General features: G+C 45.5%; 1 protein-coding gene across 1 annotated transcript in view; it reads left to right on the forward strand.

The window, feature by feature from the left end:
* The first annotated feature begins 6,827 nt into the window (after nucleotides 1-6,827).
* LOC135917200 (epoxide hydrolase 4-like) overlaps nucleotides 6,828-15,784 on the forward strand; it is a 42,705-nt gene continuing 33,748 nt past the window's right edge. The window contains exons 1-2 of the mRNA XM_065450711.2: nucleotides 6,828-6,954; nucleotides 13,255-13,341. Coding sequence (XP_065306783.1) covers nucleotides 13,283-13,341 — 59 coding nt within the window. The 5' untranslated portion in view covers nucleotides 6,828-6,954; nucleotides 13,255-13,282. The remainder of the gene's footprint in view (nucleotides 6,955-13,254; nucleotides 13,342-15,784) is intronic.

Genomic DNA, 15,784 nt, shown 5'->3' on the forward strand with positions numbered 1-15,784 from the left:
GAGCAGGCGAAAAGAGTGAGGGTGCATATTGTAGAGATAGAAATGGCCAATCTCGATGAAACCACAAGAAAAAAAGAGAAACTATCTGTGAAAATAACGTTGGGGATGACACGTTTTTGCCGCTAATTAAGACACGTGAAAAAGGAAGAAAAACAGACGATGACACTGGCAGCAATGTTTCTTCGTTTTCTGCGTGTGTTAATTTGCGACAAGAACATTTCATTCAGCAAACATCAACTGCTCCAACAAACAGTTCCGTTGAAGTAGTTTCAGAACGTGGTCTCGTACGTAGAAGTCTCGGCAATGCACATCAAAGAGAGCACGCAAGTAAGCAGTTTTCTAATGCTGATAGCCAAGGTGCGACTACTTTTGTTACAGAAGAGCCCACACCTCCTGTGAGAATTACTGAGAAAAGAGATAAAGTATATTTGCGCGCCATTCACTATGTGCTCCGGGGTATGCAGGATGGCAGGCAGTCCACGGTTATCAGTCTACGTCGATATTCGCCACTGCTTTAAAGTCATCGGGAAGTGGCAGTTTCCAAGGGTGAGCTGTGTTCATAATAGTGTATTATACATATTTCAACAACCGACTTTTTAGAACGCAGCTCCCAGGCGCCTGTTGCTGCCTCGGGCGACGGCCTCCGTGTAGCCGACAGAACAAACGCGCGTACCAGAGAACGAAAGAAACTGATAGCATAGTGAGCTCTCGAATTCCACGACACTTGCCGCCTTCTAAAATTTTTCCTTGAGAATACTTACTTCGTCTTTAACAAGGAGTATTACAAGCAAGTATTCGGAACAGCGATGGGAGCATCTGTGTCCGTCATTTGCGCCAACATGGCTCTGGAGGATCTGGAAAATGCCGCCTTATCTTCATTCGGGACGCGACCAAAGCTATTTCTAAGATACATAGACGACTGATGCTGCAATATCCCTGGATGGCACGCAACACATTTCCTCGAGCACCTAAATTCCTTCGAGCCGAATATACAGTTCATGGCTGAAGAGGAAAACAATGGGTGAATTCCCTTCCTGGATGTCTTCGTACAGAGTACTTCCAGCGGCCTGAGAACTAGTGTGTACAGAAAGCCAACGCACACGTGAAAGTGCCTGAGCTTCGACTCGGAGCACCCAATTGTGCCAAAGCGATCCGTTGCAGCAGCACTCTTTCCCGGGCATTCCGCGTCTGCTCCGGCCACATGAAACGTAGGCAAGAGCTACAGGTTGTGAAAAGGGACCTGTTGAACGATGGGACCTGTTGAACAACTGCTCACAACGCAGGAGCGCAAATCAGCGAAGCCCCGCCGTGCAACGGCGAAAGAAACAGTGAAGCGCGCTGCGGCACCCTAAACAGTGGGAACAAGCGAAGCCCTTGCACAAATTTTTAAGGGCTACGGTGTGCAAATCGCCCACGTGCCTTCCAGAAAAGTTGGCCGACAGCTGGTTCGCGCAAAACACCCTTTGAAACCCATGGACTGCCCGGGAGCGATATACAAGATACCATGCAAGGAGTGTGACATGTCGTACATGGGCGAGAGCGGAAATTTTATATGGCGCTTGAAACAACACATGAATGATTTCTCCAAGGGTCACACAGCCGCGAACGCCCTGACGGAGCATCATGAACTAACCGGACACATCATTGACTGGGACTCGGCAACCGTCATCGCAAATGCCAAACACTGATCTGCCCGTTTGCTTCTGAATCATTTTACATCCAATCAACTAGAAGCACGATAAACAGGACGCGGCGTAATCTTCCCGAGACACACCCGCAAGCTGCGCCACCTCACCCATAAATATATCTTCATTGTGATTAAGGGACCCGTACGGGGCCCGAAGCGTCTGTTCGTTATTTTTCTTTTATTCGTGGTGAGTGCACGTTTTTTGGCACCTAGATATCAAACTGCAGCAGTAGTCGAATCGGTGAAAAAATAACTCCATTGCATACCTCATAAATGAAAATGAGTTCATGCCTTTTAGTAAGCTTAGATGCAGGCCGCGGTGAATTGTTTTTGTTAGTCTTCAAATGAGGGTAAGCTTGCCATAGTAAGCCTTGTTGCCCATTCTTACAGGCAATCCAATAATATCCATTGAACTGGAGGACGATATTTTCACCTCTACTGAGCATCATGTTTCCAGGTATGATTCTCAAATAATGGCTTCAGCAGGGGCACAACCAGAGATGGTCCTGGAGGCACACTGGGCACGTGCTTAGGATGTGTCACAAATGGTGTTTGTGACACAAGAGACTAATGCAGACATAATATCTGACAATGACCATATTCCATTTATTAATAGCAGTACTGTAAAATAGGGGCTGAACCGGGATGAACTGTCGGTTATTTCTATTTTCTTTAAATCTAAAAATTTAAGTTCATTTAGCAGTTGACTGTTGCAGTAATTGAAGTGTTTCGCACGCATTTTGGTAGGAAGACTAAGAGCTAAGACTTTCTTTTAGTGCAGTGACTTTGTTTCTTGACTGTATTATTGTTTTTGCACCGTGTACTCGTGTTGACTTCTGCACGCGATATTTTTCAGGCACCCGCTTTATATAATACAAGAAGGCAGCTGCAAGGACACAAGGATGTCAAAGAGCCAGCTCCTCCACATGGTGCAGAGGAGCGCACTCCAAAGAATAAAAAATACATTGCCATTCAATTTGGTAGGGAAACCTAGAATATGGGTATATGGGTGTACCATTTCACTAAATGTCACCAAAAGCTTTCAAAATACAGTATGTCACACCAAAATTAAAATTCTCGTGTGCTCTAGACAGCCATCTTAACGTGGTATTATTTTGCAATGTTTCTGATGGGGAAATTAAGCATGATGAGTGTGCTCTCTAGAGACAAACACAGGAGCAAGTGTAACTGAAAAGTTAGAAATGTGTTTTCAGGAAAAGCTTATTATTTTTGTGAGAAGTGACCGCTTTTTGTCTTGCCTCTCAGCAGATATGTACATTTGACGAAAAATAGTGGTACAATAACATTACAGAAACGAGGTGGCTCTGTGGCTGTGGTGTTGGGCTGCATAGCACGAGGTCGCGGGATCGAATAACAGCTGCGGCGGCCGAATTTCGGTGGGGGCGAAACGCGAAAACACCAGTGTACTTAGATTTAGGTGTACGTTAAAGAATCCCAGGTGGTCGGTATTTCTGGAGTCCTCCACTACAGCGTGCCTCATAATCAGAAAGTGGCTTTGGCACGTTAAATCCCATTATTTTTTAACGTTGAAGATTTGCTTTGTGAAATAATACATATTTCCAGGGAGCTCATGCTCAAACTGGAATAAAGGGGTTAAACCGAGGAGCCCGAATTTATTAGTCAAATAAAAAGCCAACAAACACTGACACCAAGGACCATATACGGGAAATTACTTGTGCCTAATAAATGAACATAATGAAAGGATAAATTAATGGAAATGAAAGTGGATGAAAAACAACTTGCCGCAGGTGGGAACCGAACACACAACCTCCGCATTTCGCGTGCGATGCTCTACCAATTGAGCTACCGCGGTGCCGTCTTCCCATCTACTTTCCTGGGTATTTGTTTGTCTTAGTAGAACCCTGGGAGTGTTAGCCAGTACCACCACTCACAGACCTTGGCGGCGGACGTGGAACGTCTTTTTTTGCCGCAGGCGTCACGAGAACATGGTCTTTTTGGGTGAAGGCAACTGGTCAATAAACTCACACATGCTACCTCAAGGCATCAATGTTGCCGGATACGAGACCCTCGTTACGTAATAAACGAGAAGAAAGGGGGTTAACCAAGGGGCGCCATTTTATTAGTCATATCATAGGAAGCCAACAAAAACTGACACCAAGGACCACATAGGGGAAATTACTTGTGCCTAATAAATCCGGTCTAATAGCGGTCTCTTATGGATCGTTGCAATGGAAGAGACAAGTTGATGTCGTTCTTGCGCGTACGCGGGACACACGCAAAATATATGTTCAAGTGTTTCTGGCACCTCACAGTATTCACAGTTTCCGCTAGTATCACTGGCACCTATCGTATGTATATAATGGCTGGTGAATGCGACACCAAGGTGAATCCGGTGCACCATGCTCGTGTGCTTTTGAACTTGTGTGGCATAATAAATTTCATTTCTTGGTCCCATTTGTGTAATCGCTGGTGTCGTCGGTCTGGTTAGGTCCAGTGTTCCAACGTACGGTTGCGTATTACGCGACGAAGTAGGGCGTTTTTGTCTGTTTGTGAAAACGGTATGCGTACTTCACAAGCATTATCTAAAGCAGCTTTCGCTTCAGCGTCGGCCTGTTTTTTCCCGATCAGGCCACAGTGTGAGGGTATCCACTGAAAGGTGCCATTGTGGCCATTTCTAGTTGCGTGTTCGAGACACTCTGTAATTTCTATAGCCATGGAATAATACGGGCACCACCTGAGGACACAGTCAATCGTTTGAAGAGCTGGCTTGCAATCGCAGAATATCGTCCATGCATGAGGAGGCTCCTCAGAAAGAAATCGAAATGCCTCCCGGATAGCAACAAGTTCTGCGGCAGTTGATGTTGAGCTATGGTGTAGTTTAAACCGCCAAGCGATGATCATATGTGGAATGACGAAGGCTGCAGTGGAGGCATATGGTGTGACAGAGCCATCGGTATACACGTGTACAATATCTCCGTACTTTGCAGAAATATGCAACAGGGTGAGTTGCCAGAGGCCAGTCGACGCAACGGATGACTTTTTAGTAATTCCAGGGATCTGCAATGTAATGGTAAGTTTAGGCAGAAACCATAGGGGTATTCTCGGAATACAGGCGGGAGAAAATATTGACAGCAGAACACTCCGATGGCGCGATACAGTCCTTGAAAAGCTGGAGCCTGGGTGGGTGGCAGGGAGCGATGACAGAGGATGGTGCCTGAGTCGGGTGATCACGCGAAGGTACATTCGATGAGGCTCGCCGAGCAAGTATACCCCAATAGGACAAGCACGAGCTTCCGCTATTGTTCTATTGGTTGACGTGCATCGTGGGAGGCCAAAACATGTGCGCAATGCTTGAGCCTGAATGCTCTCCAGCGCGCGCACACAGCTAAGTCCCATGCTTGGAGCGCCGGCATGCTGTACCGTATATACCCTACGAATAGTGCTTGGTACAATTGGAGTAGTGACGACTCCGAGGGACCCCATCTTGTTCCGGCAACGACACGAAGAACGTGAACATAACTCTTCAACTTTGACTTCAGCGCGGCGACGTGTCTTGACCAAGATAATCCCCGGTCTATGAATAAGCCAAGGAATCTGTGGTGTGTAACCGTAGGTATCGCTGCTCCGTTAACGAATATCGGATACCCGGTCATTTGTTTTCGCGGGAATGTAATCACGGAACATTTTTTCTGTTGAGAGTTGGAGGCCTCGACGCCGCAGATACTTAGTTGTGATTGTCACTGCACGTTGAAGCTTAGCACGCATTTGGGGACGGGTGGCTCCAGATGCCCATTAGCATATGTCGTCCGCATATGTGCTAATATTCACCGTGCTAGGAAGTTCAGATGCAAGGCCAATCAATGCAACATTCAAAAGAGTTGGACTGAGAACTCCCCCTTGTCGAACACCTCGATGTATATGATACTGTCCGGTGTCGCCATCCCTTGTCGACATATACAGCATGCGGCCACTGAGGTAGCTAACAATCCATGCATATAGCCGACCACCAACGTCTATATCTTCCAGTGCATCAAGGACTGCATAATGAAGCACATTATCGTATGCACCCTTAATACCCAGAGAAACAGCTCCAACTAACCGACGGTGACTTTTTTCCTGTTCAACAGTGGATACCAAGTCGATAACACCGTCAATGGAAGAGCGGCCTGTTCTAAATCCGTGCGACGCAGCCGGTGGAATTCAAAATGCCTTAAAAGCTCCGATCAAATTTCGCATTATCGAGCATCGCAATCGTCGATTACTGATTTTTTTTTCTATTTCAATCAAGCGGCTAAGAGAGGATTGTACATTGAAGTGCGATAAATTGATCACCTCAAAGAACTGCGCGAGGCACCTCACTGTCGACATGCCTATGTCGATGATTACACATACAATGTAGCCTGCACCCATTTCATCTTGAATGACAAAAACATCTCAGAGATGCTGCACACGTGGTCCAAAAGGGATGCTGAATGTATACGGTCCAGCAGGCGCAGCCGGTTTAATATGTATGGCTCGTGCTGATGCTTGGTGCAAGCCTCTGCTTTGAATATTTTCAGAATTGTGTTCACGATTCAGGCTCCACCAGAAAATTGCGCATACCGCCATCGAGGTAGGCATAATGACGTCAAATCTTCGGCAACATACTCCTGAGCGTCTCGGCGTTCTTGATGAATTAGGACAAACTTGTAGCAGGCTCTTACCGACCTTGGCGATGATTAAATATTGGTCGCTACACAATTATTGGTCGCTACCTTGCCTAAATGAATCGCAGGACATGTTTTCTGGCTGTATACTGCAACAAAGGTCATCGCGTACTCATCACTTCGGCGATGGTAAAACTCTGGTGGTTGCTTCTAGTAATGTTAGTACTGGAAGCGATTCCTTTCATGGGAGGCGCGATGCGGAGACACTCTGCTTCGTGAAATCAGTGCCGACCGCGTTGCAAGCAATAATTGTTGAATCTAGCAAGCAGATAACAATAGCGTCACAGTTTCACCGAAGGAGTTTTGCGAACAACGTAAGCGGCTACGACCAAAGAACAATTGTCCTCCTTTATAACCGATGATTCATTTTCTTTCTCGTCGTCAGTTTTCAAGTGCGCCTTGGCGCCTGAACTATTTCTTATATGTTATTACAGCTACAGTACTTTCCGAAATCCGAAGTGCCATATACGCTGTTGAATCACTCGCCGAAACAATTCTTGATATCCACCTTGCGCTTTGCCGTCCAGCATACCGCGTGCTCGCTTTGTCGCGATTTCACGCCCCAAGGTCCGTCACTTGGTAAGTCCGACGGTATTTTCCATTGATAATGCAGTAACAGCGCTCTCAGTGTATAGACTTCTCAATATCTCATTACCCTCAAAACAATAACTAAAGCCACCAGTCAAAAAAACGTACAATTATTTTGTTGCTGCAGCTGCTTGCTATCACTCTGGAACCTTGGCTATTCCCTCGTTTTCAGTTTGGTTGTGCTGCGACGGTGCTTGCTATGTAGTTCTACAAGCGCAACAGTACGTGTAAGTCAGCAATAGCAGAATTATCATTCAAAACCCTTGGGCAATTGTTTTCTACTATCATTGATGTGTGGCGACACAAGTTTTTATGGGCCATAGAAAGTCCCATAACACGGGTGGTTGTTGGATCGCACGGACTTTTCGTTGCTAAGACTCATTACCTCAGCTAGAAAAGCGGGTTTTTCACGTGAAAATTCTCAGGGATTTTGACACGTCTGCCCATAGCAGAACTGGCTGCTCCGCCTCTGGAATAGACATCCTTGACTCGTGGGTGATGAAACTGATCCGTTTACAATATGACCTATGGCCATTGAAAGACCAAGAAAAGAAATGAAGATTCTGAGCACTGTGGAAGTCGGTCTAAGCGAGCCTGGAGTGCCCTGGCAATGCGGAACAGCGCGTATTGGTAAGAGGCTGTTATTTTTTGCGGCGTGCGCAAAGTGAAGTTAGCCTGAAGTAATACTCGGCAAGAGACGCCTAGCAGCCAAGACGGCAGAAAAGTGCAACGCAAAGGCACTACCGACAGCAACATCTAAACCATGGGGTCGAAACCTCCAGACTCCACCAAGCTCTGATGCGTGAGCACGTGCATTTGAAAGATCTAGTTAGCATTGGAGAACTATGCGTACGATTGGAGCCAGGTACTTCGCCGTACAACAAAATGGTATAGCTTAAAAATAATTTTATACAGACCGGTCATCGGTTCATGTGTAGCGGTGGTACCGATGACTGTACGTGTAAGACTACTGGTTATGTATGTGTGCTCTCCGGCCATGAGCTATTCGGCAAGACTGCGGCAGCAGCACTCGCAGCATTCATGCTCAGAGAATTCCGGGAAAGTAGTCGGACAGTCGCTCTTATGAACGCATTGTCGTACCGTTGTCGCCATTCCCTTGTGGTTTTGCCATCATCGTCATTCCAGCTTTGTCTTTCGGCTGTCTTCATGCTATTGTCGCCATAAGCTCGTCCTCAACCCATTGTCCTCATGGCGACTTCATCACGCTGTCCTCATTATACCATCGTCATAATTTTCGAATCGTCGTCTCGTTGTGGTCGCGCCATGATCGTCATATCGTCTTTGCGATCGCCGTCGTTCCATCTTCGTCTTTCCTTCGTCGGCCCTGCTTTGTCATCATACAACCGCAGTCGTTTCGTCGCGCTAATTGGCACCTTTGGCAAGCGAGTGTCCCAGGAATTTGGGCTATTACCAGAGACAGGAGATATTATATATAAATGAAGCAAGGAAAGTCTCAGAATGAACATTAGCGGTCATAAACGTGATTTTAACATTACAAGGTGTCTCTACATTGCTTGAACGTTAATGTCATCACAGCCGACAGTCATCGTGAGATAGATTCTGCCGTATTGTTTTCTAAAGTTCTATTTTTTTTTCAAATATCCAGTGAGTGATTGCACTGCTACGCTTAATCTGGGGAGCTTCAGGAAGTTGCACAGGTTGCATGACAAAGTCAAATGGCGAGATAGCCAGTTAAAAATGTTTGCCAAATAAATTTATGAGTACTCACATAAGGTTACATGTTGCAACATTGAAATTGAAAGTAGATATTTGTGAAGTGACCATGGGTGCTATAGCGTCAAGCTATTCCAACTTTCCATTGCAATTCAGCAAGCAGCACTCCTCGATTGGTCAAAAAGTTTTTTGAAGCATCCCCACATCGCCTGTCTGTCACGTGACGTCACAAAAACCGCAATCGCTCGCTATCTGATATCACATTTACACACTGATTATGCATCATGGGAGAGAACAAAAGAAATATAGTTATTTCTGATTTCACACCTTTTCGCTATTAGCCCTCGGCTATTGGTCAAAAGTTTTTGGGCTGCACCCACTTCATCTGCCTGTCAGGCAACGTCACAAAACCGCGAAAACTCACCACTTCAGAATGACGTATACGCATTAAAAATGCATTAATATGCCGAACAAAACTGAACTTTTTCTGAATAGCCACAGGCTGCCCCATTACGAAAGGAAGAAAAGATGGCTGCCGCCGTTCGCTCAGGCATTGGCTACTTGCACATGCTGGAGAGCATGGGTTTATTTGTGTACAATAAAGTTTTTTGCGTGGCCGTGTAACGTTTTCGAGCAATTTGGGTACGTTTACGGCATCGCTCTGCCTACTCTTCTTTGCTGAGGATCCGTTTTAGCGGCATTCTTAACCTTCCGTTGCATGCCGTCGCGATTTTCCAGCAGCCACCTCAAGCTAAGTAAGGGAAAGTGGACCAGCCGCAGACACCAGCACCACCCTCTTCGTTCGGTTACCTACTTTCATTGTAATGGCTGGACCCCATAGAATCCCTATCGACTTGAGTGTGCTCCTCGCCTCTTGTGGGCCAATTAGATAAGACAAGCCGCTCACTGTAAGCAATGTTATTCGTTTTTAAAGCAAGCAAAAGTGACCGCCTATAAACGAGGGCAGCGCTCGGTTGGTCTGTTTAGACAACCCTGCGGGTGACCGCCCGATGCTTACGTCGGCGGTTACGCGCATTTGACGTCAGGAGATTCAAATAAAAACATATTGCAATAGTTTTACGTTATAGTGCCCCATATGATTAGCATATACGATCGTAGTAAGACTATCGATATATGCGTCCTAAATATGTGCTACGAAATACATTGGCATTCGAGTTACCAGGAGCGGAAATCATCAAGCTGCGCTGTTTGTACTAAATTCTTGGCCAGAAAGCTTTTACGCTAAGGTAAGGCTGCAATCGAAGTGGCAGCGCCTTATCTTACAGCGTCGTATGCGAGCGAGGAGCAAGCGAATCTTCGATGAAACGACATGAAAGAAGCGCGGTCAAGTGATATCATGGTCGCACATCATACATGTGCGCTTTAGGCCGTATTCTTAGGGAAAATGACTACACACCCCCTATTCAACAACTTCCTTTTCCGGGCGTGTGAGACAGCGCCGACAAGCGCAACGAAGCTCGGGCGTTTACCGAACCACCGTCAAAAGAATGGCAGTGGAAGTGTCACGCATTCCTGCGCGACATTGCGTGTGATTCAAACCGCGGCTGCCCTCCTCTGGCAACAACTTGCGGAGTGAAGATGCAACACACTACAGTCCGAATCCCTTTTAAAAATAGTATACCTAATTCTACACCTGTGCTACACGGCTCAACGGCTTGAAAGTTGTTGCTATTGAAAGTCTACCGACGAATCGCGCGCTGTCGAACACCAGAAAGCGCAAATGAGGTAGCAACAGCTTGATTTGGGCCAGTTGGTACATATTGAATATAACCTCAAATAGCGAAAAAGGTAAGGACAGAAATCGAAAGCAAATACAACCATGCAATGTCTTAATAATAGAGCAAGGCAGCATAAGTATAATGTTAAAAAAATTATCTAACACCGACGCAAGCATCGGGCGGTGACCCGCAGCGTTGTCATAAAAATCCGATCAAACCCTCTCTTAGTTTACAGGCGGTGACTAGCGTTTGCTTTTCCAACGAATCACATTGCCTACATTCAGTGATATTTCTTATATAGTTGGCTGACAAGAATCGAGGAGCACGCTCAAGTGGAGAGGGGTTCAATGGGGTTGAAACAGCGCAGTGAAAATCGGTACTCGATGAGTATTGGTGCCAGCGTCTGCGATTAGTCCGCTTCCTCTTACTACACTGCTGTGGCTGGTCGAAAATCGCAGCAGCGTCAAACATAAGCTTAAGAATGGCGCTTAAACGGATCATCAACAGTGAACAGTTGGCAGAGCAATGTCTTATATGGGTCGGAAGGGATTGGTAACGTTAAACAGTCACGCAAAAAGCTTTATTATACGCCAATAAATCCATACTCTTCGGCAGGTGCGAGCGGTCAGTGCCTGAGCGATCGCGGGCAGACATCTGCTACTCATTTCGGAAGAGCAAAATTCCGTTTTGTTCGGCATACTAATGCATCTTTCACGCCTACACATGATACTGAGGCGGTGAGTTTTTACGGTCTTCTGACGTCGCGTGCAGACAGGCGAAGTGAGCGCAGCGCAAAAACTTTTGATCGATTGCAGAGGGCTAATGGCGAAAAGGCGTCCAATAAGAAATATTATTTTCATTTTGTTCGGTCTATTTATGCCTAATCAGTGTGCACATGTATTATCAGATTGTGAGCTATCGGAATTGTCATGACGTTGCGTGGTAAACAGGCGAAGTGGGGGTGGTCCGAAAATTTTCTGACAAAATGTGGAGGCCTGACTTCAGAATTCGAATAGCAAAATTTGGTACAGCTTTACGTCATAGCGCCCCAGGTTTTACAGCTGGCACAACAATCTTACAGCTTAGTTGTTCAGCGGAATTCACCGATCGTTTTCCTACAGCACGGTAAAAGCCGAAGGTTGCCTGCAGCGACATGGCTGCTATCCAATGTCAATCATAGAACGGGCAACGCAAGCTTGGTATGAACGACGAGACACCCGTATGGCCCGGGCAGCGGTGATAGTGCACAGCCCGGCGCCTTTTCCTCCACCGAAGAAAAGAGTTCCTAATTATATAAATTATTGAATTCCTTATTAACATTATTTATTCAACGCATTCCTATTCAGTTTTTTCACAGGTAGGGCAATACCAGGCATCGCGATGACAACTGTGCAAACAAAAAGATTCACCCCTTCAGTCATGCTGGATCTATTTGGTCTTAGTACTCTACAAACAACCGTTGTGGGGAACGCACGGTATCGAAAGAGTTGTTTTTGTCATTTCTCTAGTGCTTGCAGCCACTGAATAGCCTGTTTATGCGATTGGACTACTTTGCATGGATGTATGCTAACAAAGACCGTATTTGTTTACTTGGTGAAATTGGTATTGGCAAGAAAATATGCACAGCATCACTCTACAGCCTTGTCTTTGCTTTATTGCAATATGGAGAGTTTGACATATTTTTATCGGCAATTCATAGCAATTCGTGACAACATGCGCTAATTGGCTTGATCCTGAAGTATATGTTATATACTGATATTATCATTGCTCTAAAATAAAAATATGCATTTAGGAGCGTAAAGATGACGATTACACTAGAGTTTGATATATTGTAAATATGTCAAACACTCTGCCTTTTCTTTGAGAACGTTGAAAAGCGCGAACTGGACATGGACGAACAAGTCACTTATACAGGCACAGATACAGGTACAGACCTGTATAGTTTCTTGCGACAGAAATTATATATGGACACTTCTGGCGCATTTCTGCCGTCATTGTCGCCGTCGTCGTGATGTGCTGCATAAATTGCAAAGGCGACAAAATCATCGCCGCGCCGTATGCTGTATGGGTGAATAAAAGCACGCTAGGGTGAGTCACCAATGGTGTCTCAGTCTTGCGCACGCAAGGCAGGAAAGCGAGAAGAAAGCGCGCCATCTTCCGTCACGCGCAAGGCACGGGAGGAGAGGAGGGAGGGGCGGTACGTTCTACTCCGGCGGCGGCTGCATATGGCGCGGCCGCCCGGACACTATGCTGAAAGCAGTATTCGTTGGCGACAGAGCGGGCCGATTGCTTATAGCTTCGCGTGCGCTCTGTTCTCGCCGCTTAGTTCGCGTTGAAACAAGAGGCAACACGAAGGCCGATTCGCTCGCTGCTGCTGCCAGGAATTCTTACTCCAGCGTTTTGACAGCGAGTGTGCGTGGTCATCGAGTGCGATGTGTTCATGTTTGGCTGTCCGAGCGTGACACCAAGCTTGTCATATTAGTTAGTAAGCGAATGTTCACAATTTGATACAATCTAGACAACTACTATCCTTACTTCGGATAAATTTCTGCTAACTTGTTATCGTAATCGATGCTTCGTTTCTCGGGTGAAACTGCAACTTTGTCTTCCGTGTCCACTTCGTGCTTTTTAACATTCTTATGTATTACTAGTGTGTACAAACTGTTACTGTGGTCTAGGAGAGTTGATTGTTGGGCTAGTTGGTTTCTCATATTTGAGTTATCAACTTAGCGCAAATAAAACATCATATACATGAAAGGTGGATAAAGAATAGCGCTTGTCCTTGTCCAGTTTCCCTGTGTCTGCAGTTTGTAGTTCGCTAAGTTAGTAGTGCTACTGTGGTGCCTTATCTTTTCAGCATCAGTTTCCCGATTGGTGATATCAAAATGATTGAAGCGTTGTCAACCACTCCCTCACCGTATATGAGACGGCTGCTAAAGTTAACGTAAGTAGAAATAGCTTGAGAATGTTGGTAACCTAAGAAAAAGCAACTCATAGACATTATACAGGACTTCGGGAAAACGTCAAGATTAACATCTTTTTCCGCAACTAATATGAAATGTTCTCAGAAAGTTCTGTAATGAGGATATTTTCTTACTTAGTATTTGACTACATAAGCATACAGCTTGATGATATTGTGAAGAATCATAATTTCGCGGCTAATGAGACACTTCAGCATATTCACTGCTAATAAACTTGACGATGTGCCGCACTGCTCATTGACGCCGCGAAAACGACTGTACGCTCCTTTTTCACCATTTCTGCTTTTCGAAAATTGAGCTTTGCAGGTGGCACTTCAATCACACGTGCTCTTCGCTCGTGATTTATCATGCATCATTTCTAGTTCGAGGAATGCCTGGTGTATATTTATTGGCATGAGTTCGCGTGCAATCTAATTACTTTTGCACACAGTCTTGTTTTTGGCGTAGCGAAAGCATGTATAGCGAAATTAATTGAATGTGTTATAAGTCGGAAAAATAAATTGTTAGTTTTCCAAATTCGGTTCCTATTTCTCCCTTAAAGCTATCGCATTGCCTTAAAATTTGCGACTATTTTTCAATCGCGAATTTTGCCAAAATAAACACGTGGTAAAATAAACGATTTTACAGTAGATTTGAGTCTACACTAGAGAAGACAATTTGACCTTCTCCATATGCTACTCGTTGGTATCTACATTGCCAGAGCAGACAAGCACCGAATGTTCAAGGAGTACTTTCCTTGTCTGTGACATTTACTAGTTTTTGAATGAGTAATCAATTCGGCAAGGCAGAATTGCTGAAATCAAGCTGGACAATACTACGAATACATTAGGAAGGAGTACTAGCATGCTAAGATGACAGTGTGTGGCCAGAAAGGCAATTTTGCATTCGGCGCCAGAGTGGCTAGGGGTTTCCTCATGAATATCGTAAACAACCCATGGCTGGGACGCCAGCGTGTGTAAATAACCTGATTAAGGCGATCGCCAGAGCTCATGTTGAGCAAGGTCTGCTTAGGATTTTTTAGCTCCGGGCAGGTAGTCACTGACACTGAACCGGATATGTTCAACACGGGAACTCTATCAAGTACTTTTCAGGTTACTGTAATGAACGCAGCGAGCGAAACTATGTGTTTAGATCTGCTCTCGACAGTGCTTTTACTATACAGTGCACACCGTCTTGCGCCGATCAGACAGCATCGTACGCGCTGCCATTACCAGAAATGCACTGGTAGATGCTGCGTATCCAAGAAGAATAAAAAGCATACGGGAACATCTAAGGGCAATGTCTCAAGCAATTGTACAACTATAACAATTATTAGAATTGTTTATTACCTTCTGGTGCTTTACGTGCCATACGATCGTAACGCGTGCCATATTGGGTACTCCTAAATAATTTTGGCCGCCTTTAGTTATTTAACGCGCACGAAATGCGCAGTACAGAAGCATTTTGGCATTCCGCCACAATCAAAATATTGCCCTGCTGTGGATGAAATTGACTAAGTTACTAGCATAATTCTTTATAAGAACAGCTAGAAACAAACAGTTAAGGGGACCGTCAGACAAAGAGATAGGATTTCTGCTGTCTTATTTATTCACTCTATGCTTGCAAAACATATCCAAAACGTTGCACTGATGCGAATTTGGTTAAGGAATAAAGGAACATATATCTACGGTGCAGTGTGCTGTACAGCAGCGCTGTAGATGAATCAGGATTGAATAGAGAAAGGCGCAATGTAGACCTGACGATTAATAACGTTGGCTACACTGCAACGTTCGATAGCCTGGTGCGGGAAGAATACTTAGTCATAGACAGATGACCTTTTAAAACTCCGGAGATTACATGGATGGCGTGCAAAATCAGAGTTGATGATGAGCCACTATAAAGAGGAGCATATTTTTACTGAGCAGAAGGCCCTAGCTGACGGTCATTCCCCGGTGCATGAATCTCCCAGGCCCTCGCGCCGGCCGCGCGTGATCTGAGCCACGCGCCCACTTCGCTTCCTATGCAATGTCCTGGCCCTAGCCAGCCGGCGTTCTCTTCATCTTCCTCGACATCGGTGCCGATACAGGTAAATCAACGTCAACTATTTACAGCGCCACCGGATGATATGGAGAAATTATTAGCCGCAAATTCTGGTCGTCCGTCCTGTCCTCCAAATCGGATAATGCACGCGACACCAGGAGGACACGTCAATATCAATTTTCAGACGAGTGAAACGGAAGCTGGTGATGGCAGAGAGGGAACTTCCTATGACGTTCGATTGAATGCCGCCGCATAGGATACATGCTTTACAAATATGCAAGCCAGCCAAATAATTGTGTTTTAAGAAAGTGCCGGCTATAGTGGCCGGCGCTTACAAGGAAGTTGTACCCGAGTACATTAAGCTTTCGGTACTATGGTGGCGCTGCT

This window comes from Dermacentor albipictus, chromosome 7 (genome assembly GCF_038994185.2).
Source record: "Dermacentor albipictus isolate Rhodes 1998 colony chromosome 7, USDA_Dalb.pri_finalv2, whole genome shotgun sequence".
Lineage (NCBI taxonomy): Eukaryota > Metazoa > Arthropoda > Arachnida > Ixodida > Ixodidae > Dermacentor > Dermacentor albipictus.